The sequence below is a fragment of the Nelumbo lutea genome, chromosome 4 (genome assembly GCF_056320005.1).
Source record: "Nelumbo lutea isolate HS-2025 chromosome 4, American lotus-T2T, whole genome shotgun sequence".
Classification (NCBI taxonomy): Eukaryota; Viridiplantae; Streptophyta; class Magnoliopsida; order Proteales; family Nelumbonaceae; genus Nelumbo; species Nelumbo lutea.
Genome location: NC_142687.1, coordinates 94,056,922 through 94,084,038, shown reverse-complemented (window position 1 = coordinate 94,084,038; position 27,117 = coordinate 94,056,922). Strand labels below are relative to the sequence as shown.

The 27,117-nt window shown below is 38.2% G+C and overlaps 1 protein-coding gene and 1 non-coding gene across 3 annotated transcripts; one reads left to right on the top strand and one right to left on the bottom strand.

Moving 5' to 3' along the window:
- Positions 1–463: 463 nt before the first annotated feature.
- Positions 464–26,105, bottom strand: LOC148861898 (RNA recognition motif XS domain protein). 2 transcript variants are annotated; one of them, XM_088982764.1, is made up of 3 exons: positions 24,708–26,105; positions 9,101–9,408; positions 464–1,001 (listed from the first exon to the last, which is right to left on the bottom strand). In XM_088982764.1, the coding sequence occupies exons 1-3, from the start codon at positions 25,745–25,747 to the stop codon at positions 649–651; spliced, it is 1,701 nt and encodes a 566-aa protein (XP_088838890.1). In that variant the 5' UTR covers positions 25,748–26,105; the 3' UTR covers positions 464–648. The 2 variants fall into 2 exon arrangements, with proteins under 2 accessions (XP_088838890.1, XP_088838888.1); XM_088982762.1 differs by having other exon boundaries at positions 24,693–25,969.
- Positions 17,414–17,485, top strand: LOC148861899 (small nucleolar RNA snoR60). The gene has a single exon (XR_016095369.1). It is a non-coding gene; the product is annotated as a small nucleolar RNA snoR60 (small nucleolar RNA).
- Positions 26,106–27,117: the final 1,012 nt, after the last annotated feature.

Here is a 27,117-nt window from a genome sequence, read left to right as displayed (position 1 = left end):
ATTCATCATAATGATAGTGCTTTCCCAAAAAAAAAAGTTGAGGACCCACGTTAAGAGATTATTACTCAGGGTAGGTGCAGCACAATTTACCTCGTTCAATTGTAGGAGCAGCAAACAACCATTTTCACTTACGTTCGTTAACAGGTCTCAAGATAATTTACCTTGGAAGAGTTATCTGTTGATACGTAAATGAGAATAACTCAAAAGTCGGCAGGAAGCACTGCTGCTGTATATTTAAAAAAGCCCAATAGTTGTTTTTTCTTTTTTTTTTTCTTGGACAGCTGATTGGCCACCATCTATGATTGACCACTTAGGATCATCTGATCTTCAAGCAGCACCACCACATCAGGATGTTCAACAAATTAACTCAACTTAGACAAATGCAACTCGCAGAGTTGCACTAATGCAAATGAGATTTGACTTACCCAAACATGCACATCAAATGGACTTCAATCCTCTAATCTAGCCAGTAAATGGTTTTTTTCTTTTGTAATAATTATCCAGTAAATGGTTTACCTCATAACTTAGCTGCAACGTATTAGCGCAAGGGAAAGAAAATACAATGACAGAAAGTCTACGGTTTACATGACAATACTTAAGTACTACAAAAGTACCCTGCATTGTCGCCAAGAGGCCCAAGATTAAATATTAGAATGGCTTAAATTCCCTTCTGCTCTCTATAACAGCCCTCTTTCTTGTATCGAAGTCAACCTTGTCCAGATCTGACGCAGTTCCTAAATACCCATAAAAGATCCTTTTCTTCTCTCCACTCTTCTCATCAACCTTCACCAGGTTTGGATTGTTCTCATCATCCTTGCCCATCTGTGAGGATTGAACACGGGTCCATCCCTTACGGCCATGGCCTTCCTTCTCAAAGTATTCTGCAAGGCGCACAGCTTCCTTAAGACCTGACTGGTCAGCAACAAATTTTACCAATGTAATGCCCAGGTGACCATCTTTACCATACAATGACTTTGATTTGCCACCTCCAAAGCCAAGATCTAAAAGCCATAAGAACAAAGCAAAAGCAAAGGATTCGTTAAAAAAGAGCCAATGTCTCAGGCACCAAGTGCCCCATGAATCTCCACTCTGAGCCATGATTTAATTAGATGGATTTCTATCTGTACAGAACTACCGGCCTTCATAATCATAAAACACAGCAAGGAGAAGAAACAAATCCAGGGAATTCCACAGGGTACAGCAAGCAGTGCAGCCAGCCATATCAAGAAAGACCCCCAATAAAGACACAAGGAGCCAAAGCTCATGAACTGTCTCTACTTTCTACATGAGCAAATCCAAAAGGTAAAAATTTAGTTAAGATTTCGCTAAATATGTCTCACTCACTGTATTCTGCTGTGTAATTCACGTGTATTTCCTCTGATCTCGGAACCCTTTAAGAATAAGGGCAAAATAAATGAACAGAGGGTAGAAAGGATATCTCATTACAAGTCTACAGTGCACGCAAGCATCAAACAAGGACATCATTGAACACATATTTGCACTACAATTAGGGAAAGCAAAACCAAGCAAATCAAACAGGGCTAAGAAACTGGACTACCTCTACCAGAATACCACTGAACATCAGGATTCAGGAATGCAATTTCTTTTTCACTTCTTGGGAAGAGAAGAAAGAGGAGGGGCAGGGGGTGGGCAGTGACTACTAAGACTAAAAGGATGTAGAAAAAAGTACATGCTTTGCATTTATATACAGCAAATAAAAGACCACCTATTTAATTTTGAGCAGCACAGATAAGAAATACCACATGTCTATTTCCAACTTCCCAGTCTACTACCTTGTGGTGTTTAAATCCCTCGTGTCTATTTTGAAGAGACTTGAACGTGTTATAAGGAACTTAGGAAACCTGGAGAAACATAGAGGGGCAATCTGATCAATTTACCAATGTGGTGCAAAACTAAGAATGTTTCAATGTTGGGACCAAAGGTCAAAAAAGAGCCCATCCCTGGACCCTGCTGAGTAACTTGTTAAGGTGATTTCTGGTGGATCCTAATAACGTTTGCAAGCACCCAACATTCCATTGGGTTATTCTTGCTTTCTCCAGTCAACCTTATCAGGTACCCAATTATTGTGTGAAAGAATAAAAGTCTTGGGAAGAATTTTGTTGGAGGAATATACCCATTTTTATGTTGAAACATCTAGCAGTTTATACTATTCTAACATTAGGAAATTGTCATTGCTCATCATATGATATGGTTGTATATGTAAATTTGCATGAAAACATGCCAAATCAAATTGCATGTCACACGGATATTTCCATGCAACCAGGACAGTTGTGAACCACATGAAAAACTTAAAATTTTGTGGGTTGGGGTTAGTAATGTGAGTACAAGTACACATATCAGTGATTAGTAGTGGTTGAAATAGTCTTGTTAGTTATTTCCCGAGAATAATGGTTATTTCCTCATTTTACTTGATCTCGTCTCTTCATTGTGGCTATTTTTAATCAAGATCAACGTTTTCAAGGCACTGAGGCTAGGTTAGGCAACAGGTACGTTCCTTCTTGCCTAGGTGAAAGATTTTTTTAATAAAAAAACATGAAGCCTGCAGTAATTCCCTAGGTTTAAAAGCAACACCAAACATCTTTTACTAGTAATTTATCTACAATCTTGTGAGAGTATAAACTTCATATTAAAAGATAGAAAAACAACATATTCATGAGTAGGAAAAAAGAAAAAATCAGAAAATATTAGGGGATGAGCCACCATTTTGAACCAAAAAAAAAAAAAAAGAAAATAATGGATGGAAGAAGAACAAGTAGATGTTGATTGGATAAAATTTTAAGTTCTTCCTTGTCAAGCAGTGAAGGATTTGCGGTCTTGAAGGATTCAATACAGCATACACCAACATGTGTATAGATTGAACCCTAACAAATAAGAATAAGAAAATAATAAATGAAACTAGTGTATAAAGCCACAAAATGAATAACTTAGTTTAATAATGTCTATTTTATTATTATAATCTCAAAAAAATAAGAATGTAAAAATATTTCGTAGTGCCATGTACAAAATAGCTAGGTGCTTAAGTGTGACGACCTTCCATGGCACTTCGTCGCCTAGATGTTGTCTTGACAATTATGGTCAAGATAGGTATGTTTAAGAAGGCCAAGAAGAAGCATCAGATCCAGTACAATGGCCAGACAGGTAGCTAACTGCACTCTCAAGATGTACCTCACATGTATCACTAGTACAGAGCCAAGGGATTGAGCCAGGTGCTGTAATGGACTAAGTTTTTCCATAAAACCAGCTCACATTCATCAATTAAAACAACTTTTGAAGCAGTGTATGAGAGGCCAAACAAACACTACTCTCTAGTGTGCCAGAAAACAGCAAGGTGGAAGCTCCAGATAAGGAACTCAAATCTCAAGCTGTAATTCCCAAGCAAATATAGGGAAAAAATAGTCAAGGCACAAGAATGCATGGAAAGCCTGCAGAAAAAAAAAAGAATGTATGAAGAAGTTTGCAGATCAACAAGGACTGCTTGGATAAGGCTAAAGATTCTACCCAAGGCTTCAACCCTATTGAAGCAGGATCTCAAGCTCTCTCCACTACTATGGACCATTCAAGATCATTTCTTCAAGATGCTCCCACATCCACCCAGTCTCCCATGTCTTCATAGGATATAACTGACACTATCTCCTGCACACATGGAAGCATCTTGAAGAATGATATAATTGTAAGCTGTGTGGAGATTGCCGTGCAACCAGGTTGGTTATAACTTGAGTCATATTGAGACATCTGGAAGTAGTAATTCAAGTAGAGGGTTGAGGCTAATAGAAGGTTTGAGCACACATACCAGTAAGTAGTATTAATTCAAGTAAGACTAGTTGGTCTAGGTTAATTGCCTAATCTTTCGGATTACATTGTTAGTGGGTCAATGCCTTGGCAAGTTTCTTATTTTATAGCTTCCAACTGTTATAAGGTGAGATGTAATTGAAGGGTGTAAATGATGATGATAACAATGTTTTCCACATTAAAAACTTACTGGCACCTATTGGAAGATTGGTTATTCCTTTTTTATCAATAACAAATAACTTTTCATTCCATTTATCAAAACAAAAAAAACAAAAAAACAAATAGCTTTTCATTCATTAGGCTTTAAGTACAAAAGGAGGGAGATAAACTATCTTAACTCCGCCAAGGAAAACTGAAAGCCACCCCAAAAAGAAAGGAAAAATACATTGACAAATTAGCCCAGAATAAAGATTCCCTATTCACCACTTGTTTAGCTATGACCCATCAGCAAAAGAATCTGTACTTCTCTTTACCCAAATACATTTTACACCAATTTCCTTTGTCAGTCATTTGAACTTTTCATAGCCGTACTTCTGAAGCCCATTCTTGTCTTCCTTTAACCAGCCCACTACCACCTCAAAATCTTCTTCTACGCCAACAAACTAATATTCAGCTCTTTAGCTCTTTGTACCCCTTTTAAATACCGTTTATATCTTCACTACATCTCTTCTTTTCTTTGTGGCTATTTCAGTCAAGACAGGGAAGTTTAAGAAGGCAAAGTAGCTTCCAACAGTTGTGAATAACCACAGAATTTCATTAAAGATAAAAACATTTAAAAGTCAATGAGAGAAAGCCCTCTTATCCCTCCCCTCAAGGCATTATCATAAATGTGACAACTGTGCCCAAAAGATTTGATCCCCCCACCCCTTGTTTGGCTAGAACATCAGCCATGGAATTTGCAATTCTCTGTTTTTCTTTTCTTGCAAATTAATATCATAATATGTATATTTTATTTTTTCATGCAAGAAGAATTTATTAATAATTAAAAGAAGGAAAGGAGGGGGCATGAGACCTTACCCTCGAAATAAAAACTAAGAACCAAAGCTCGATATAAAGAAAAAGCTAAAAACAAAATAATAAAAGTAACTTGAGAATAACAGGCGTTGTAGCCTTTGTTTACTCTTAGAGGATCTACGAACATTTCCTGAGTGAGACGTCTCCTAGGTCTTCTTGGGTTTAGAATTCTGTTTCTTGCTTTTTGACTATGATCCAATCTTGATTTCAGCCATTTGTCTCCTTGGGTATAGTAGTTTTAGTTACACCCCCCTGTTGGCTTGAAAATCATTTTCATCTTGTTGGGTGGATTGGGTTTTACTTTTTGGAGAGCTGGATTAGAAGGAGCACCAGTATCTACTTCCTTTCTCGCATCCTCCTTGTCATCCTGTTTCTCATCATGCTTTTTCTTCAAGCTACAGGTTTTCTGTGTCACCGATCTTGCTACAAAAGTTACAAACTTACAGTAATCTGGGAGATTTTCATTAATAATCAGTTGCCAAAATCTATCCCGTCCAGTGCCTATCCAAAGCCTTTTAGGGTTCTCCTTCAAAAGGTCAAGTTCTACACAAACCCCTTGCTTCAATTGTTTGGGTAAGATTCAAAGTAGCAAAATGAATATTGAGCACTTGGTCAGCAACTTGTGTTATGGCACGTATTAAGCATTCATTATAAAGATTGACAGGAAGCTTGGAGAATGAAATACAAATTGGCACTATAGAGTAGGGACGCAAACGGATCGGATTCGAATCAAGGTGTATCCGAATCCGATCCAATACTATGAACATCAGATCCAACCCAATCTGAAGATCCAATTGGATCTCACAAACATTGATTTGAATTTGAATCCGATGAGGAAGTCGGATATTCAGATCTAATCCGGTCTGGATTAATTTATTAAAAGAATTAATGAATTATTAAAAGAAAAATAAAATATTACAATTTAAATAAAGAAAAACAAAAATACAAGTACCTTTTCAACTATTTGCATCATATATATACATGTTTTATAAAAAAATAATATAACATTATTTACAAAAATGCAATATAAATAACATATATAATCTGAATCCGATCCGTTTTCTGATTGGGTCCAATAAACCGATCCATAGATCCAAAATGGGGATATCTGAATCCAACAAAACCGGAACGGATCGGGCCATGATCCAATCCATTTGCACCCCTACTATAGAGGGTTCGATCCCAAGATTGAAAGCAAGAGTCCAATTAAATAGCCGAAAGTGATAACCCTTAATATAAAAGAACTCACTTAACCAGGCTCTTAAAAACTCTTCTTCATTAACAAATCTAATGAGAATTTTGCATGAATCCAAAGTAGTAATAACCAAATTCTTCTTTAGGTGAAAACTTTAGTAGGAACTCTTTAATCTCAAGGAAGAGTGACCTCCCGTGAACACATTTACCAATAAGGGCAAACTTGAATGGATCCAATGATTTCTGGATCTCCTTATGTAAATACGAAAGCAGGTTCACCCCAATGTAGAGTTGGTAGGGCTGTTCACGGGTCGGGTTGGGTCGGTTTACTGGCGTTTTTCCAACTGACCCGACCTGGTCGGTCTACCTAGAAATGAAACCGAAACCGACCCAGTACTAAGTAAAACTGACCTGGTCGGTTTGAATCGGTTTGGGTCGGTTTTGTGAATGATTCTCTCAATGTGAACGGTAAAGGATTCAAGTCTAAGAAAGCAAATGCTGGATGCCTGGAAATTAAAAATGATTTGATGGATTAAAACTGATATTTTATATATCAGAAATATATATTAAAACTGAAATATATATATAGTAAAACTGAAATATATCAGATATATATATATAAAATCTGAAATATTATATATATATAGTTGGTTTGGTTCGGTTCGGTTTCGGTTTTCACACATGAAAACCAAAACCGACTGGTGCTGAAGAAAAACCAGTCAACTCGGGTTGGACCGGACCAGGTTGGTTGGTTTGGGTCTTGTTATGAACAGTCAGTCCTAAGAGTTGGGGCTTTCTCAGCAATCACAATCTTTTCAGGGACAACCAGAGTCTAAAGTTTAGTAGATTTGGGCAAGGATGCATAGGTTGGTGGTGACTGGATCCCTAGGGGGATCAATGGCGTTCACTAGGGTTCCCATCTACGTGGTCATTGCAGAATCATCTAAACGTTGGTCGAGTTTGGAATTCTCTTCACCCATTGTATCCTCACTTCCATAACCCTTGTAATCCATCTAAACGTTGGTCGAGTTTGAAGCCATGCCACTACCAATCTTGAGTCCCTTCTATAAGAACCTTCCTTATACCCATACTTCCAACCCTTTGAACCCCTTCCAGCCGAACCTGAAAATAAAGCAATTACCTTACCCTTCTCATCCCTAAACACCATGTATTTAAAGGACTGTTAATGATGATAATAACTGTTTTCCACATTTAAAACCTACTGGTACCTATTGGGAGTTGGTTATTCCTTCAAAATAAGTGCTTTTTCTTCACTTGATCTCCCAAATTAGGGTGTTTGTCACTTGAAATTTCAGTACTTAGAACATGCTACAAGGAACATCATTGTCACCTTTCTCAAACCAATGTTATCAATGAAGTGAAGCAATGACTAGTTCTTTTGGCCCCTCAAGCAAACAGACACTGACTAATTGACTAGAGGAGAAAATATATGTTGTAAATTTAAGATATTGATGTTATACCATATAATGATACAAATCATCTAACTCAGTCAAATGTTTAGTGTAAATAAAAAAGGTAGGTTGGAAATGTTAGCATATGAATTCCATGGCCTGTTTCAATAAAACAAATAAAAAGGCAACTTTTGACCAGTAAACCACTGATTGGAGGAATACTTCAAATAACCTAAACTCCACTTTCATCTTTATGCCTTGTTTCTATTTAACAAACCACCAGCCAACCATGTCCTATCACAGAAAGAACCTAAAGTCCGCTTTCATCTTTATGCCTTGCTTCTATTTAACAAACCATCAGCCAACTGTGTCCTATCAAAGAAAGGCCATTAACCTATTACCCAATGTTGGTTGCATCTGTTTGGGATCTTGGGAGGGGGGTAGACTGGATAATGGTCCTAACCTCTGGCATTTTTATTGAACAAGGTGGCCATTCTAAGGCTCAAACCCACACTATCATGCTTGCCAGCCAGAGATTTTACTATAACAAGTACTGGCCCTTAAATAATAAAAACATATATTATATTATTTTAAATAGTCAGAGATAAACACAAGTGAAAGTTGTGAAATAACATTGTGGTTGACATAATTCAATTGACTAGTCAACTTAAATGGTGCTTAGGCATCCTAGATGATCACATCATGAGTAGCAACTGACTAGTTAGTGATGAAGCCAGTCGGCCCTCAGTTGAGGTGTTCTGATAACACTGTCTCAAACATGTGCATGCTTTGTAACCAAGTTAAGATTCTATTCATCACCCACTGAATATCCATCCTTCTTTCTTTACCCCTGACAAGAAACAAAAACAAAAACATGGGGAAAGGGGGAAGAAGACCATGTAAAGATGTGTTATACAGTCAATTTTCTGTCTATTTGGGAAGAAAGGAATACTAGGGTATCCCAGTTAAGAACCAAAAAGTCGATACATTGGTAGATGTAATCACTATAAAGGTTGCAAACAAAGTTTGCACTATGGATGAGTTCACAATTTTCAGTACCAACCTAGTGTGAAAGGTTGCACCATTTAGCTATGTCCCTTGCTAGGAGTGCAACAATCTTCCAGACTTGGCCCGAAGAGTGAACAATTAGGAAAAGGAGTTTTACGTATTAATTTCCTTCTCACTTCTGTGGCACCAAATTACTGATCCTAAAGCACCTAGTTGGACAATTAGCTGCTATCTTAAATGTCATGTCAATTAACTAATCAACAGGGTGCTAACCATCTTGAAGACTCACTATCTGACACTCAAGAACACTTCAATTTAAGATGCAAAAGTAGACAAATAATTTGTTTCACATACTAGAAAAAAGTTTAGTATCAAGTAGGCAACATGCAAGGGGCAAAGATATAATTGAACAATACCCTAAGACAACTGTAATACCAGGGATAAATTATCCTAATATACATGTGAACAGAAAGGTGAAACAGGATTCATGATGCTGACCCCATATAGTTGGAATAAGGCTTGGACGATAATGATGATAATGATGATGATGATGATGATATACATGTGGAAATTTCAATGACCACTCCCCACCCATCTTTCAAGGGGACACTGTAATAGCAAGTAGTGACATATAAAACAAAGGATGTAAAAAAACATTATACCTCTAAGTTTATTGTCCATCGATTTGTTTCCCATACCCTCCATGCGACCTTCTTTTCCCTTCCCTGTATTTGTATTGTGAATGATAACCAAAGGTGGCCACATAATCAGATCATCCTTATTTGCTGCTGCTTCATCAGCAGATAATGACTGATAAACCTTTGAGTTTTCGGGTGGTTTCTTGTAGTTCCACCCCATCAGAACACACAATGCCTTGTGTAGGCCAAGGTGATCCACACGCAAGTCAGCACTCTGTGAGTTGTACGTGTGCATGATAAGAGCATGCATATCTGGAAAATCTTTAGATATCCTGTAATTTTACACACAAAGAGCATCCAGTAACAAAGAATTCAGCTTTTGTTTTCGAACATCACTACTATAATAATCCAACAGCTAGAATGTACATTATCATGATTCATGCAGAACTGGATAGTCTATGGATACCCTGTAATTTTGCAAACCAAATGCATCAAGTAACAGAAAATTTAACTTTCGCACTCCAACATGACTATCATAATCATCCAACAGCTAGAAGCCTAGAATGCAGATATGCAGTATATAAAACTAAATGTTACAATTAAAGGCTAAACCACTCATTTGATTCCACAAGCAATACGTAGGCACACATTAATCACTCAAGACTGCATTCTTATTGTGCTCAGCATGCAAATTGGACTGTTATATCATCCAGAAAATTTGAATCTAGTTCAAGCAACATTACCCAGATGTGGCAAAGACCCAGATAGAATGATCACAGAAACAAAATCTACACTAAAAAATTGAAGTATTCAACATGATGCAACAGTTATTTATAGATATCCAGGTATCATAGATCTTAGGTGATAGCACGAAGCTCATGATAAAGACACATTAACGGAGTGTTGCCAATCAAAATAAAGGGCATATTATGGATATGCGGTCCAAAAGAACCTTTGCGTGCCAACCCCATAAATCTGCGAAAACCTAAAAGGAAAGGGAAGCCTACAAGGTTATCTAACAAAAAACATCAAATTGTAGTTAATAGATAACAAACAGATATATCCATATAATTTGTTGACAAGTACCTGTGCTGGCCTAAGACAACAAACTCACAACTACCTTAACAAATATAAAAATAGCAACTGACTATAGAAACCACTAGGATCCACAAATTCAGAAATGATAATTGAAATCATAGAATCTTAATCAAAATTCGATTATTACAATAAAATTACCATTCCTGCAGTATATACAGCACTAGCAGAACTTTTGTTTAAACCAAAAACACCATAGGTAAGCACTAAGAGCCAGTATAAGTATACCTCAAAGACATTATTTTCAAGGATAAAGAAGACTGTCACTGTATAATTTGGTACCTGCTTTTTCATCACCAAGATGGAAATGTATTGATGTGAAAAATAATAAAGCTTCTCAACATCGAAAAGGACAGAGGGAAGGCAGTATAGATTACAGACAGCTCAGCTGCCAAAAGCATTCAATATTTTCAAATACAACTATGTTGAATATACATCAATCCCCAGCCCCGGTGTTTCCAAAAGAAGTTGGTTCCTGGTTACTCCTTTTCTTGCAAGAATATTGACTAGGGTATTAGCTGAGTTGGGCTGGGAAAATGAAAAACAAGCAAGAAAAATCAATCAATTTCACTATAAACCCGAGACCTAATCCACACATTCAATAAAGGATATTAAATCAGAAAACTTATAATACAATATGTCAAAATAATGCTTTAAATGTAAGTCAACTGCTCTGCTCCCTTTATCTACTGCTTCTGAACACTCAAATCTGGATTTGCTAGGCACCAGGAAGTAGAGATCAAACTGTTATCTTTTAGGTTACACAAACTTTACTATTTATGCCCTCTACATATCAAATATATAGAGAACTAGATGTTCTAAGGGAGGTGTAAGATCCAATTGGGGCTTACACTCCTTAATGATTAGGTTTTCCCTAAGAGATACCTTATCACAGAGAAGACCATATTACCAACAAATATCAAAAGCAAAAGCGATTATCACAGGACTGGAGTATCAGGCTAACCAGCATAAGAAGCCGGATTCAAGTATGAGAGTGGTCACTTTGTGGCAAGGAAAAAAAATGCCAAAGTTTAAGACTGAATCCACTTTAACCCTCCCAGATTGCTAGGACCAACAGTGGGTACTGGCCTTTTATTGCCTTGCCATGGCATCAAGTAGTTAGATGATAGTAACTAAGATTTTCATACAGGAGCCCACTTTTAACTTTATCACTGTTTTTCATCACGGACATGCTATGGCTCTACAGTCAGAGCTTCAGTAGCAAGTGGACCAAGACAATTAAAACATACAAAGAAATGCATAAGCTGATATAAGTAATTGTATATGCATATGTGCATATTAACTGCTACCCAGCCTTACTATGAATGAACGCCATGGAGTCAACATGCATCCACTCTTAGCCAATCCAATAAATGTTAGAAACAGTATTTATAAAATATAAGTTTAGAGATGCTGATATTTTACAATATGAAAGATGTTTCTAATCTGCATCTGTTCAATAACTTTTTTTTATGAATTTCAATAACTATTAATATAATGCCTGCGTCCTAAAGTATATATTCTGTAACATCAGATATTTAAACAGCAAATGCCAAGTTTACAGGATATGAAAATCACAGCAGCCTGGCCAAAAAAGTTTTACACAAATATCTGAAACCAGTCAGGTGGACTTGCCTAACTGTTCCTGATACCACAAAAAACACAATCTTCAATACTACCCACAGTTGCCAATTGAAAAAAAAAATAAAAAAATAAAAAAAAATACTATCAGTGTCCATACAATGGGTAGAGATAATTACCAATGCACCTAAAATCACCCCCCAGTAGGCCAAGCCATCAAAGGAATTGACCCTTAAAATTAGTATAACTATGAAGAACAATCATCCATGTGTCATCATCCCAACTTCACTTGGGGATTAGATTAATAAAGAAATTGCCACACAATGATAATATGTTGCACAAACAGCAACATTTCACATACATAAAGCAAAAGGTATGAAAGATAAGTACTTTTAATTGGCAACAGAGAGAGAGAGAGATAGAGATGAGTATGTCATCCTCACACAAGCAAATAAAAGTGGATACAAAGACTAATTGGATCACTTTACCCATTCTTGACACTTTTTTTGTAGCCACAATCATTCTTAGTGCACTAAGGTTTTTGCACCCACTAGGCGGGGTACACAACTACATTTGGTCAAGAGCCATCAAGTAGTAACCAAAAATGTCCCTTCTCTAGTCAATGCAATACCAGAATGTCATGCGCAAACACATTCAATAGACTATTTGCATTTGCAAAGGTTGCCTTTCTTCTTAAAGAAGCACAAGCATAACATAGATTCTACAAAAAATAAACTAATTCAGATGTTAGCCACAAAAATAAATCGCTTGAGAAAGGTTCGTCACAATTAAAATCTGAAACAAGGAAACTCAAATGAGAGCAGAGAAGATTAAGAAGAGGTACAATTCCCAAAGATGGTCATAAACGGACCACAGAACTTCATATAAAGTTGTAATAATTTCTAGCATTGAGGCAACCCAATGCAAGTTAAGGAGACAATTGATGTCCCAACAACATGTATAAACTTCAGGACTGTCAATTGATTGTTTACTTAGATGGAAGACAATTGATGAACCGAATGATGTATTGATTTATCTATTAGTGAAAAAGTTACTAAAGAGGTTGTGAACTCATTAATAGCTGAAGCTGTAATTGGGCTGAAGTTATCCACTAAAAGACAAAACACTGTCACTCAATTCAACCACTTCAAGATCCCACACCTGAGTCCCCACTAATGTATCTATTGTAATACCAAAAAATTCCACCATTTCGACCATTATCAAATGGCCCCTTAGTTCTTCTAGAAGAATCAAATACAGATACAAGAGAAAGAGTACTTCATCCTCAAACTAAAATACTAGTAAACAACCAACAAAACCAATATTCAACAAAAGAAACAAAAGCAACTCACCGCACCATCACATGTAGAAATTAAAACCACCTAACTAAAACAATTAACAAAGTAGATATGAATGCTTTTGTTAAACTCTTAATTGTAAATTAAGAGACTCAGAACTTGCAGTTAAGAAATATATTATAGAAAACATTTCTATTATATCAACGGAGTCCTAATGAAAAGTATTTCATACAACACCAAATAGCCCATGAGCAACAGGCACTTGGGCAACTGTGAAGACACACCTGAGTCCACCCAAGGTGTATTATAAGGTTTAGCTCATCATGCAACAGGCAATTTTGGCATTAGCTCATCAAACAAAATTTTCTATGGTGTCACCAATCAAAAAGAAAATGCCATATTGTACAGTACATCAATTAGAAAAACAAGGTTCTCAAACCTCCCCAAATTTTATTCCAGTATGAAAATTACATGGCCTATGGTAGATTTAAAGAAAAAAATTAGCATTCAGAATCCTGTTTATGTGTAAACAGGAAGAAGAATGGAGGCCTACTGTAAATGGTATTCCAACAAGCCAAAAAAAATATGGCTGCTAACCAGTAGAGAAATAATTATAATGAAAACTTCGGGGAAGAATTACTTGTACTCCTATCCATCAATTACCTAAATTAAGTGAAGATGTGAGTCACCAAACATAACTAAAAGTTAACTTTCCTAATTACCTTGACAATCTAGCTGAAGCAAGAAACCTAAAAACAAAGGGACGTAAAACCACAAACTATTAAAGTCTAGCAAGCTGCTGTTCCAGTTCTAATAAAGAGTGTCTACCAGAGACACCCCACTTAATGAAAAAGAACTCCTTGAAATGGTAACAAGAACTTAAGAGTACAGAAACAAAAAGGTTTCAAGAAAAACAGGGCAGGCAATGCAACAGCATAAAAGTTAAGCTTACTGCTCATGTTCCCTTCTACCTCTAGAAGACAGATTCTAACCTCAGCTGATCACCAAGGATGGCATGCATCACTAACATAAATCATTTCCAACCTTTGTCCATAAAATGCACCCAAGGAAATCAGCAAACTAAAGATCATAATTAAATGTGATGCCTTTGGGAACACAATCAGTTATGACCACACAATCAGTTAAGCTTACAGATCATTTTCCCTTCTACCTCTAGAAGACGGATTCTAACCTCAGCTGATCACCAAGGATGGCATGCATCACTAACATAAATCATTTCCAACCTTTGTCCATAAAATGCACCCAAGGAAATCAGCAAACTAAAGATCATAATTAAATGTGATGCCTTTGGGAACACAATCAGTTATGACCACACTATGATAAACCAATATGTGTCATGCAAGAAATGAAGTATGCTACCATAAACGTCTTAATACATCTAAGATACTTCTTTCACCAACTTAGCATGGAAGATTTAAAATACAAGTACAATATTGACATTCTCTGAACAGGCCCCATGTAATGCACTCGACCATTCATTATGCAGCTAAATATGTCAGCCAATGTTGAGAAAAAAATTTCAAAGTCAGTGCCTTTTCATGACAAAAATGACAGTCTAACACTATAACATGTACGACACTTGAAGAAATGGATTAATCACCTTGTTGTCACCCATTAACATTCCCATACTGACCCAAATACAAGCAAGAATAAAGGTCCTTAAAACTGCCAACTGTCAAAACCTTTATTTAGATCCTTTTGTGTACTTAATAAAGCAGCTTTCCATTTAAGTGCATCAGGGCCACTACTATGGGTTTCTGCATAAAGCTTCAACATATAACTAGCCTACCATAAGTAGACCACCCATTTGGCACATTATCAGTTGACATAAAAAAGTTAATTTAGGTGCTGGATGCATCATAGAAAGAGTAGAATTCAAGATGGGTTCCTACTGTACTGGAAGTGTTGCCAATATCAAAAATGCTTTAACAACCATGCCTGTGCAAATTCTTAAACCAACAGAAAGCACCACATAATGTGATAAAGGCATTCCCCATACCCAATTTAGCATCAAAATAGGCAGCTTGCTAGCTGGCCCAACTTGAGAAACCAAGAAGTGGAGTCAACTCACCTATAGATCAACTTGTGGAGATGCCTACCATGGATTGACATGGCTAAAAAGAGGTAGTCACTCAGATTCTAATGAGCCAAGAGAATTGAGCACAGCAAAAAGAGTTATTGCGGTAATCTCTTTATCAATGTTTAATAAAATTATTTTACCCTTTCTCAAAAAGAAAAAGGAGTTATTGGGGTAAATGACTTTAATTGCAGTTAGAGGATTCAGGAACTTGACTCATCCAATTAATCCATTACCATTAGAAAGTTCCCCAAATGTTAGAGCAGAATCAGTTCATATAACTTAAGTAGACATCAAACTATGGTTAGCACAAGTAATCCACAAAAATAACAGCAGGAACCTCATTGAGATTGGTGATACACACAGTCTAAATGCCTGACTATCTATCCACTAGGATATTGTCAAAGAATGCAACCAAACACCTCCCAACAATGGCTTAAGCACTGGATCCCATGATTAACAAGAATTTACTTTCAGCAATAAATATGCTAAATACCATGATCAGCAATATGTAAGCACTGAATTCTTAGATGTTAATTTTTTAAAACACTATCAGCTACAATACGTCCAAATGATGAAAGGAATGAGAGATGACTATCATTCAATGCAATGCCCTGCTACCTCTTTTTTTACAATTCTTATTTTTTTTTATTTGTAACAAGTAATACATTCATTTAAAATGACAACAACCATGCAGTTCATGAAGAATCAGCTGTCCAAATTACAAACATCTAAGAGCTAACTGCTAACCATTGTTATGTTATAAGTGAAGATGATTTTGGCACAAATCCCCCCCCCAGGACCTGAGAGACCCCAATCCAAATCATTTTTGTGCATCCCTTCACTAGCTAGAAAATCACCAAGACTGTTTGCAGACCTAGACATCCACATGAATAAGTCATGTTGGATGGAAGTAAATTAATTTCCCTCAGGACATTTCAAAGATTCTGAGGGCCTTCATTGTCTATAGTGAGCAATCCAATCACTGTTTTGCAGTCACCTTCAATGCTGATATCAGTCCATCCATGAGTTTCATCTCTCAAGGAGTTACCCATCCCAGTTGGGCCATTGTAGCTTAGTTCAAGCTCCCCCTTCATGGTTTCTTACAGTGCCCCTATTGATGATGGACCTGGATTGCCTGGGCACATACCATCAAAATTGATCTTTAGCTTGCCATGAGCTGGTCTCCCCCCAGTTTGCTAGTGTTGGTTGCCTTTAGGAACATAACTTGCTATTGCTCCAGCTTCCAAGGATGTAGTCCAACTGAATCCCCTAGAATTATTCCCTAGCCATTAGCCAATGCTTTACTGTTATGTGTTCTATGAACATGTGTACCTATGTCTCCTTTTCATTGAAGATTCTATTGTTGCGCTCATTACAAATGCTCCACGAGATAGCAGCCGCAGCCCTGATTTTCTATTAATTTTAATATAGTTAAAAAATTAGCCACTCAGGTTAAAAGGAATATTCTATAAAACGGTTGTAATACCAGCAATGCTGCATGGAGAAGAGTGTTGGGCAGTCAAGAAACAACATGTCCAGAAAATGAGTGGCAGAAATAAGTACGCTGAGATGGATGAGCGGAAAAAGCAGAAAGGATAGGGTCAAAAATGAAGTCATACAAAGGAACCTAGGAGTAGCACCAATAGGTGATACAATGAGAAAAAGTAGACTAAGATGGTTTATTCACATGCACAGAAAACCATCTGCAGCACTTGTAAGAATAATTGATTTATTGCAAGTTGAAGGGGCTAGAAGGGCTAGGAGCAGATAAAAAAGGACGGGTTTTAGTGGTAAGAAATGATTAAGCACTAATAATTTAACAACAGATATGGCATTAAACAGAATGTAATGGTAAAACAGGATTCATGTAGCCAACCCCATATAGCTGGTGGTTGTGGTTAAAAAAACAAAGAGCTTTATTAAAATTTTTATATGGTTAAAAAAAGTAGACTAAGATGGAGCCTTTTCTGGTAAAAAAGTAAATTCCAGAGGTAAATAACAACCTTTATATCAATCCACACCCAAATAAATCAACAATTGAATGTGTATTTCCTGAATTAACAAATCCAACTTGAGATGAAAGCCAGACTCAAACAAGTTGGGCATGAAACCTTCTAATTCCAATGCCAAAACTTTATCAAATTTTTTTGCACAAGATTGACAAGTGTCAATTGTTCGAAAATGATCTACTAAATAAAAATGTAATGACAAGTTCAAAATTTTCATTCCTGAATGTTCATAACTGAAATGTAAGTAAAAGTATAGCCAATGATGAATTGCTTGGGTTCTCCTTCAAGAAATTATGACTGATGCACAACTAACGTTTCTGATGCAAAAGTGTTTAAATCAAAAGTCATCTATCTATCAAGCAAATCTATGTAAAAGTTACATACCATGCATAAAAGGCTAACTATAGAAAGACAATGCACAATAACCACTAAAGTCCATTCTTTGCTGGCCATGATGGTGAATAGAATAATGCCAAATATTTTTATTTTTCCTTGAAGCTAGAAGAAGAGAATGCATATCAATGGACCTTGAATAGCTTATATTACAATAACAGCCCAAACCACTAACAGAAACACATAAGCATTGAGCTTTCACCATACAAAAATGCCCCATCCACTTCACAATTAATTTGCAATGAGAAAAATGAGAAACAATATTCTCCACAGAAATAAGCTTCCATACCATCTGGAACCCATCTAACTTGTAATGAGAAAAATGTAAGACTTTCCCTAGGAAATAAACTATATTCTCCACAGCCCCCGTCCCAATCTTTTCACTCAATCTAATAGCACTGGTGGAATTCTCTTCTACAACCAAAGAGGTAAGGGAAAGAAAGCTTGGAAATCCATGCAAGTGAAACAGAAGATAGCACCCATGGTTTGGTTGAGCCTGAATCATGTTTCGGAAGTGCAACAATCACTTTTAGGAAAGTATTTGAGTGTCATAATGTCCAATCTAGGAGGGTGCATGGAACCACTCAAATTGACAGAGAAGGATACAGAGGTGTCGCTTCGATCTAGGAGTGGTTTAAACAGTCCCAACCACCAGAAGGAGTCTTCTAGTAATCAAGAAGAAAAGCAACCAGTCTTAGTAAAGCTGCAAATAAAGGTTGTCCAGATGATGGATCTGCATGAGAACCACTGAACTTCATTAGCAAATCCAGTCCTGGAACAACCTGGAGCAAACCTGCTGCATCCCCAATTTTTTTATCAGCCTGCTGCATTCCCAATTTGATAGGGCGACTCTACTAGAGTGGGGAACCCTGCGTTGGAAAGGGAAACAAAGGAGCCAAAGTCATTTCCCCTGTCGTGCGAGTCTCTTCACACCCTTCAGGTAACCTCTGTAACTCTGGTGGCTTAGTTTTGAGTACTAATTGTTTTTCCTTTCTCACTGCAGACTTACCAGCTCTTGTCCCTGTTTCTGGCATGCCCGCAGCAGTGCCTGAAAGGGAGAGGAGGGTGTAGGGAATAAATCTGTATGGGGTGAGATCCATGAATCAGAGCTTTTAAAGGAAAAGCAAGGAACTAGTGCGGAAAATAAAGGATGTCCTGAAAACTTTAGGAAAGGGTAGGGAAGAATCAAACCCATTCAAATCACAGCTTCAGGGGGGTGTTGACGTGGAGATGGAATCAAATGGCTCAGATAAAGGAAAAGAACTTTGTCCTGAATCAAATAAGACGAGGAGGGAATTTTAGGCTGGAGAGGACCCTGTGATTGATCTGGCAGTTACCAGTTAGAATGGGGCTTAAGGTGGATAATGCCAAGGAACTAGAACCCATGCCTAAGAAAGGTAAAGGGAAGGGGGGTTAAGAGAAGGAGCAAGCTGAATGAAGTAGAAATACTCATAAATGAAGTAGAAGGGGATAAGAAATTCAGTGCTAGGGGGGAGAAGGAAGGGAGGCATGTAGGTAGCCAGAGGTTGGGGATAAACATCAATTGAGACCAAGAAGGTTATTAGTTGGAATTTTGGAGACTAGGGAGTACCACAAAGAGGAGCAATCAAGGGTGAGGAAAGAACAAACTGACTTAGTGCTTATTCAGGAATCCAAAACCCAGGAGGTTGATAGCAAATGGGTTAGAGGTTTTTGGGGAGAAAGGAACATTAGGTGGGAGTTTTGTCCCATCTTGGGGAGCTTCGGGGGGCATTATAACACCTGGAGCGAAGGAACAGTGCAGTGCATTGAAGAGTTGGTAGGTAAATTTTCAATTTCTATACAATTGAGGAATGTACAGGATGGGTTTGAATGGATTCTCACGAATGTGTGCCAAACTTATATATAGATAGAAACTTATTTTGGGAAGACTTGGCAGACATTAGAGGACTATGCGAAGGACCATGGTGTTTAGGGGGAGATTTCAATATAACCAGGTTTGTGGATGAATCAAATGGGGGTAGGAGAAGGGTCACTACACGCATGAGAAAATTTAATGAGTTCATAGAGGCCTTTTAATTGAAAGATTTCCCTCTAGGGCAATCAGCAATGGAGTTTTAACAGGTCTAAGCTTCACGATAACCTGATTTGTTCTAAGCTTGATAGATTTTTTAGTGTCACTAGATTGGGAAGAGCACTGGACAGGCTTGCTAGGAAGAACTTTGCCTAGAATTACCTCAGATCATTGGTTGATTTTCTTGTTTCAGAGAACTGATGGGGGCTCGACACCTTTCAGATTTGAAAACATGTGGCTTACCCATTTGGAGTTCAAGATAAGGTCAAGGAGTGGTGGGATACTCAGATTCAGCTACAACTTTGGGAGGCCAAAAGTTTTTACAAAAGTTGTGGTTGCTTATAGAGAATAAAAGAGTGGAATAAAGTGAAATTTGGAAGGCTAGAGGAAAAGAAGGCTGAGTTGATTTCTCAAATTGAGGAGATTGAAAGGAAGGAGGTGGATGGTTCCTTATGGACCTTATCACATAGTGATACAGATTTAAGGTGGTTTTTGAAGAAGGATTTAGAGGTTACCACTTATCAAAAAAAAACAAAAGATTTAGAAGGTACCCTTTTAAGAGAGGAAAATTGCTATAAACAGAAATCTAGAGAGAAATGGACCAACGAAGGAGATGGTAATACGAGATTTTTTTGAGGAAGAGTCTAATTATTTCATTATGTTTGAGGGAGACTGAGATCAGATATCCAAATGAGATAGCCATGACCTTTGTGGATCACTTTAGAGCAACCTTTTGAAGGCCACTTAATGAAAGATGGTCAATTAAAGGTCTTGGTTGGGAGGTGTTGAGAGATGATCAAGTGAAGCTCCTGGTCTTTTTTTAACAATAACTTCAGATTTCAGAAAAAGGAAGGTTTGAGGGGGAAATTAAGGAAGGAATTTTCTCAATGGACAGATCTAAGCTCTGGGCCCTGACAGTTTTACAATGGTGTTTTACCAGGACTGTTGGGAGATAATCAAGGTTGATTTCATCAAGTTTTCAGGTAATTGCATAGAAGGGGTATAATTAGCTTAGGAATGAACTCAACTTTCATAGCTTTGGTCCCTAAGAAAACTAGAGCTGTTCATCCTAGGGATTCCCAACCTATCGGTCAAGTAACTAGCATTTACAAAATAATTGCCTAGGTTTTATCCCTTAGGGTGAAGAAGGTACTCCCCTCACTTATTTCTCATTTTCAAGGGGCTTTCATTCAGGATAGGCAAATTTTGGATCAGATTTTAATTGCTAATGAGTGTGTCAAGGCCCAGAAAAGATTAAGGAAGAAAGGAATTGTGGTTAAGTTGGATTTGGAGAAAGCCTATGATCTAGTGGATTGAGAATTTTTAATTAATATCATGAGAATTTGTGGCTTTAACGAGTTGTGGTGTAAATGGATCAAAGGTTGTTTGCAAAGTCATTATTCAATAGATATCCGAAAAAAAAAAAAATCTAGTCAGTACTCAACACTTGTCAATGGTTCAGTTGTTGACTTTTTTTGAAGGGATTTGAGGTCTTAGACTAGGTGATACATTGTCACCGTTCCTTTTTACCTTAGTAGTTGAGGTTCTTAGTAAGTTGATCTCAAGAGCCAATAGCTTGCAGTTGATTAAAGGCTGGTCAGTTGGGAGGGATAGAATTCTGGTAACTCACCTGTAATTTGCATCTTAGTTTTCTGTGATGGGAACTTTAGAGATGGAGTGGGAAACTTGAAGTTGGTAGTGAATCTTTTTGAGAGGGTCTCCAATTTTAATACCAGTTGGCATCAATGTTCAGGAAGATAAGTTGGGGATAATGGCAGGTTCTTTGGGTTGTGAGAAAGGGGATTGGCCACTTAAATATTTAGGGTTACCTCTAGAATGACAACCCTAGATCACTTAACTTTTGGAACCCAGTGGTGGAAAAGGTTTGAGAAGAGGTTAGTTGGGTGGAAGTGAAATTATATTTCTCTGGAGGGAGAATAACTTTGATCAAATCCACCTTAGCTAACCTTCTTGTCTATTATATGTCGGTTTTCAAGATACCCCAAGTTGTGGTGAGAAAAATTGAAAAGATTATGAGAGACTTTTTATGGGAACCTGGGAAGGGAGGAAAGATCATTTGCTTAGATGGGATAAGGTGATGAAACTGAAGGCAAAAGGGGGGTTGGGGATTGGAAATGTTAGAATGAATATTCTGGCCTTATTGAGTAAATGGTTGTGGAGATTCCCAAAGGAAAGTGAAAGACTTCCGCACAAAGTGGTAACAAGTGTTCATGGGTTGTCAAACAATGGTTGGGATGCTGGCCCTCTTCATAGAGCTGCTTTAGCTACTCCTTGGAAAGCCTTCCATGATCTTCTTCCTGTTTTCCTAGGCCACATCAGGTATGACTTGGTCTCGAGCCAAAAAAATTAGGTTTTGGGAAGATATTTGGATTGGGGAGTCCCCTTTGATGGAGATTTCCCTCCTTTTATGCTCTATCCAATCTTAAAGGTAGACCAATGTCTAAGTTTATCTATCCCACTCTTTCCCCTTCTGGGTTGAACTAGAACTTGGGCTTCTCTAGGAATCTTAGAGAATCTGAAATCCCCATTGTGTTTGTTTTGCCTATCTTGTTGAATTCTGTGGTTCTAGGAGATTAGGGTGTGGACCCTTAATCCTATTGGGATATTCACTTGTAAGTCTTCGTTTAACTCCTTGTAGCCTCCTTACCTTCCCTTTCTCCTTCTTTCCTTGTTAAAGAAATCTGGTGTCCCCCATTCCTCCTAGAGTCAGTGCTTTCTGTTGGGAAGTGTTTCAGGGTTGCATTAGCAGTGAAACTGCATTTCATCTCTTAATCTCCTGTCCCTTTGCTGGCTTCATTTAGGATTGATTTGCTTCACTTTTTGGTTATAGTTGGCTCCTTCCAGTTAGCTTGGAGGGGTTGTTTAGCCCTTATAATTGCAGCTGTACGAATAGGAGGGGCAGATTGATGTACCAGGGCAGCGGTGGTTTGGACAGTTTTGGAGTAAAGAAATTCAAGAATATTTGGTGAAAAGGAGAGGAATAAGGAAGCCTTGATAGAGGTTATAACCCTAAGAGTAGCACATTGGGTCGAGACCTTGGATCTTTTCTCAGATTTTAAGGTTGATGATTTTTTCAGATCTTGGGGGGCTATAGCTAACTCAGTCTCTAGAAGACAAATAGCAATAGTGGACTGGTCAACTCCATCTAGTGGCTGGTTGAAACTGAATTTCAATAGGAGTTGTGTGGGAAATCCAGAGCCCTCTAGAATTGGAGGGATAATCAAGGATGAGGATGGAAATATGTGTGCTTTCTTCTCAGGTCCATTTGAGCAAGGTGATGTGGCAACAACAGAAGTCTTGACAGCTGTTTTTGAAGTTGAGAGAGCCAAAGAGTTGGGTTTTTAAAAAGATTAATTATAGAAGGTGACTTCAAAATAGTTGTGGACTAGCTAAAGAAGGGGGAAGGAGTATCTCAGCACCTAAGGAATGTTCTCAGGCGATTCAAATAGCTCTCTAGGGACATGTCTATTCAAGTTAATTGGGTATAATATCCACCAAGGCACATGGTCTAGCTAAGCAAGGGGTATAGAGACAGACTGAGTTTTGGTCTCAGTTGCAATACTTTGGGGGCTTTAGACACCTGGCATCTACTTGTATCTATCACAACTTCTTGTTGTTCTGCTTTCTTATAATTTTAGTAAAAAAATTCTGAGTTACTGGTCAAAAAAAAACGCCCAATATAAACACTTTACCAATTTATGAGAGTCCATGCAACACTGATACACAGAAGGCCACATGCCACCTACTGCAGTTGTCAAGGTGCTAAGGTGACGCTACATGACAGGAAAGCACTTTTTCACCTACATTATGATTTTTTATATAAAATAGCCTTGCTAACTTAGCTTGCTTCTCTAGTTTTTTATGGGTAGTTCGTCTTCCTTGATGATGTAGCAAATACCAAACACTAAAAGTAGAATACAACACAAGCAACATGAGGAACAAGGCAACTCTCAAAATAGGAAAATGCCTTATAACCAAGGTGCTGTCATCTAGGGCAGCACCTTTACAACTAACTGCACCAATAATAAAGATTCATATGTTTCAAGTTTACAGTAATGTTGTCTGATTCTGACTGAACTAGACAGTTGGAACAGCACAACAGAAGTGGGAACGACCAGCCAAAACAGTTTTTCAGTTGCTTGGTTCTTAGAAATGTTGACTTGGTCAAACTTCTACCATTTACATGGGGTAATAATTGTTACACCCTCTAATGTTTATTATCTTAAGCTTAATTTGATGTAAACCACCTTTTGTCTTCAACATATCAGAGATTTGAAGTGGACAATGGAACCATTCAACCCATGGCCCAGCCACCAAAATGATTCTGACTGGTCTATGCCTGACAACATTGGTTTAGGGTAATAAAAGATGTAGAAAGGGGAAAAAGAAGCATCAATTGATGTATTAAGACAAAAAACAAGGGCCCATAACTTATAGAAACAAATCTCTATTTCCAACAATATACTGCCATTTTACTGTTCAGAACTTAATTTTCACCAAGAACTGCGATCCATTGTCACTTAATAACCAGACAACACAAACAAAGTTCTGACTATGTCAAAAACGTTGGACAATTTCAATTAATCAATAACTTGAGCTAGCTTAATTAGCATCTAAGATATAACTCCTAGTGAACAATAGCAGCTAGTTTGACTTCCTTACAATCCTGTCCAGTGCACTCTTTGTAAAACTCAAAATGATGTCTACAATATTTGTGGTGTCTACAGAAGATGAGCATTATGGCCGAAATCCCAAAGAGGTCTCAGGGGCTATTTGGGTAATAGCTGAAATGGCTGAATTGAATTGTTTATCAGTATTCCTTCTATCAAACTGTTCTTTAGATCAACCCGGAAACCTAAAACTGGATGACTATCTGTTCTACCAATATCAAAGCCAGGATAACCTAGAAGGCTTTCTGCACTGATCTAAAAATAATCAGAACACCTAAACCTAAAACCCTGAAGTTTGGTCTCTTTAATTAATGCAACTAAATGAACTAGAAATTCCCTACCAAAGTCATCAAACACATGCCAAAGAAAGAGAGAAACAGATAAACATATCGAACCCTATTTTACCAAACCTGCCACAGGCAAGGCACTGAAGAGGCCCTTGCTTCCCGTCCTCCAAATAATTTTTTCTCTGAGAAGCATTCTCATTTAGAGATTTTGCAAACCGAAGAAATGCCTTCTTCAGAGCATTTTCGTCCACGTCAGGATGATTCAGATCCCCATCGTCAGCCGCAGCACCACGTCGTGAATGTATATCCTCAAAATCTCCTCCAGCTCTCATATGTTTTGATGACCTTAAATCATCCATTCCCCTGCCAGAGTCCGATGGAACCCGACGGAAAGGACTACTTGTTCCAGCCAAGAAGTCGGAATTAGAATTGGGGTTCCCGTACAGGGATAGATGCTGTCGTTGCCGTGCAAAATCACCCCTTTCATCCTCATCTGTGTACTTTCTCTTCAACGAACCTTCCAGTGGTGACGGCCCCCGGTCATCCAATCCTAGGTGATTCCAGTAATCCTGCTGCCCACCACGCCCGTACAACTCATTGCGATCACGACGGAGTCCCTCTGGACTCATCGGCCCGACTGGAGGGAAATGCTTATCAAATCCTAACCCTAAACCGCCAGGCTCAGGGCCATGTCCACCAGGTCCTAACGGTAAAAACCTATCAGGTATATCCAATGGCCGAATAGGAGTAGGAAAGTCTTGATAATCCGGTGGCAAGGCAAAGTAAGACCGAACGCTCCCATCAGCCAAGACTATTGTTCGCCGCTCGAGCATGTGAAACCCATAAGCTGGCGGCGGAGGACCGATGGTAGCGGGGTCCGAAAACGATAATGGAGCTCCGGTGGCAGGCCCCGCCGACGGAAAGGGACCCAGTCCGGACGGAGGGATAGGATCGAGAGGGGACTTAGACGGGCCTGGTATGGCGTCCTCCTTAGTAACTGATGAGGGTTTTGCTGATTTGGTATTGCCGGCGGCACCAGGATTGCGATCAGAGTTAGTAGTATTGCCAGATTCCCACCTGGATTTCCGGTTAGACGAGGATGAAGATGACTTGTGGGAGGAACCCTTGGGGTTATTTCCCGCCATCTTCTGGTTGTCTTTCATGCCGTGAGAACTATGGTACACAGGTACAGGATTGTGGAGTACTGAGGGATCAGGAGAAAAAGAAAACAAAAGAAAATCGAAGATGAGTTGAAGCAGCGAGATACGTTCGGCGTGGCTTTGAAGCGGAAGGTTGGTTACATTAGGGCAAGAGTGAAGAAGAACGTTGGAAAAGGCATATCAGGATTTCTCCTCACAGTGTGCGTCTCACACCAACCTTACAGCGCCTTCAGTCGTGCATTGAGAATATCTCTTGTACTTAATGTCATTCCGAGAAGATGCTCCAAATGCACAGCTGCGATGGAATGTTAGGTTAGTAGGATGTACATTTTGTGAGGAATGACTGACTGAGGAGCAAATTCGATTGTGACGGAAGATGTTCCCAATGCATGATAGGATGTGTGTGTGAGGAGCATATCTGGTCTCAATTCGATTGTAATGCAAATGGATCATGCTGGGTTGATAGTCCGCACAAATGACCGGCCCTCGGGCCGTGTGCTCTCCCCTGGGATAACTTAGGGGGTCGCCCCCAGGTCATGAAATGGGGCCAAAGCTATTTATTTAAAAAATAAAAAAAAAACCTTAAATTTTTAATTTTATATGAATTTCGATGTATATAATTGCTTATATATACAATAATTAAATAAGTTAGTATAATAAAATTGAAAATAATTGTTTATTTTACTAATATACTATTATATAATATATAAATATATAAGTATATTATATATATAAATAATATATATGGGGCATACTATAGGCCGGACCACGAGTTGGACTATGCTGGCATGCAGGCTATGGGTGGCATAGCCCGCTCGGTCGTGCCATGTCGGCCTGGCCCATGGACCTAAAACCCCAGGCTTAGCATGGCCCACATGATCGTGTCGGGCTTGGCATAGCCCACAGTCCATTATGTCTGTCCATGCTAGGCCGGTCCAAATTTGTGTCGGGTCACAAGCGGTATGGCCCAATTTACACCTCTATGGGCACTTGAGTTGTGGGGCTGGAAACAACATAACCCTATCACCATATACAGTTCGAGCCCCATGCTCATATTTAGTATATAGTGTAATTGGGGCCATTTATGCTCAATTTCAAGAATAAAAAAGGGAAAATGTCAATTTAATTTCTAGAGTAAATGGTATGCCATTTATCTTATCACATGATCACATGTACAACTTAAAATTTTTCAAAATGTCAAAACTACTCTTGAAAACAAAACAGTGTTAATTATCTTCTACCTTAAGACTAAATCATAATCACACTGAGTTATCACGTGATATTATCAAAACCATATTGAAGGATATTCTTCATTTCAGATAGCAACGGGAGACTACTACTACTACTAAGAGGAAGAAAGATAAGAGTACTTT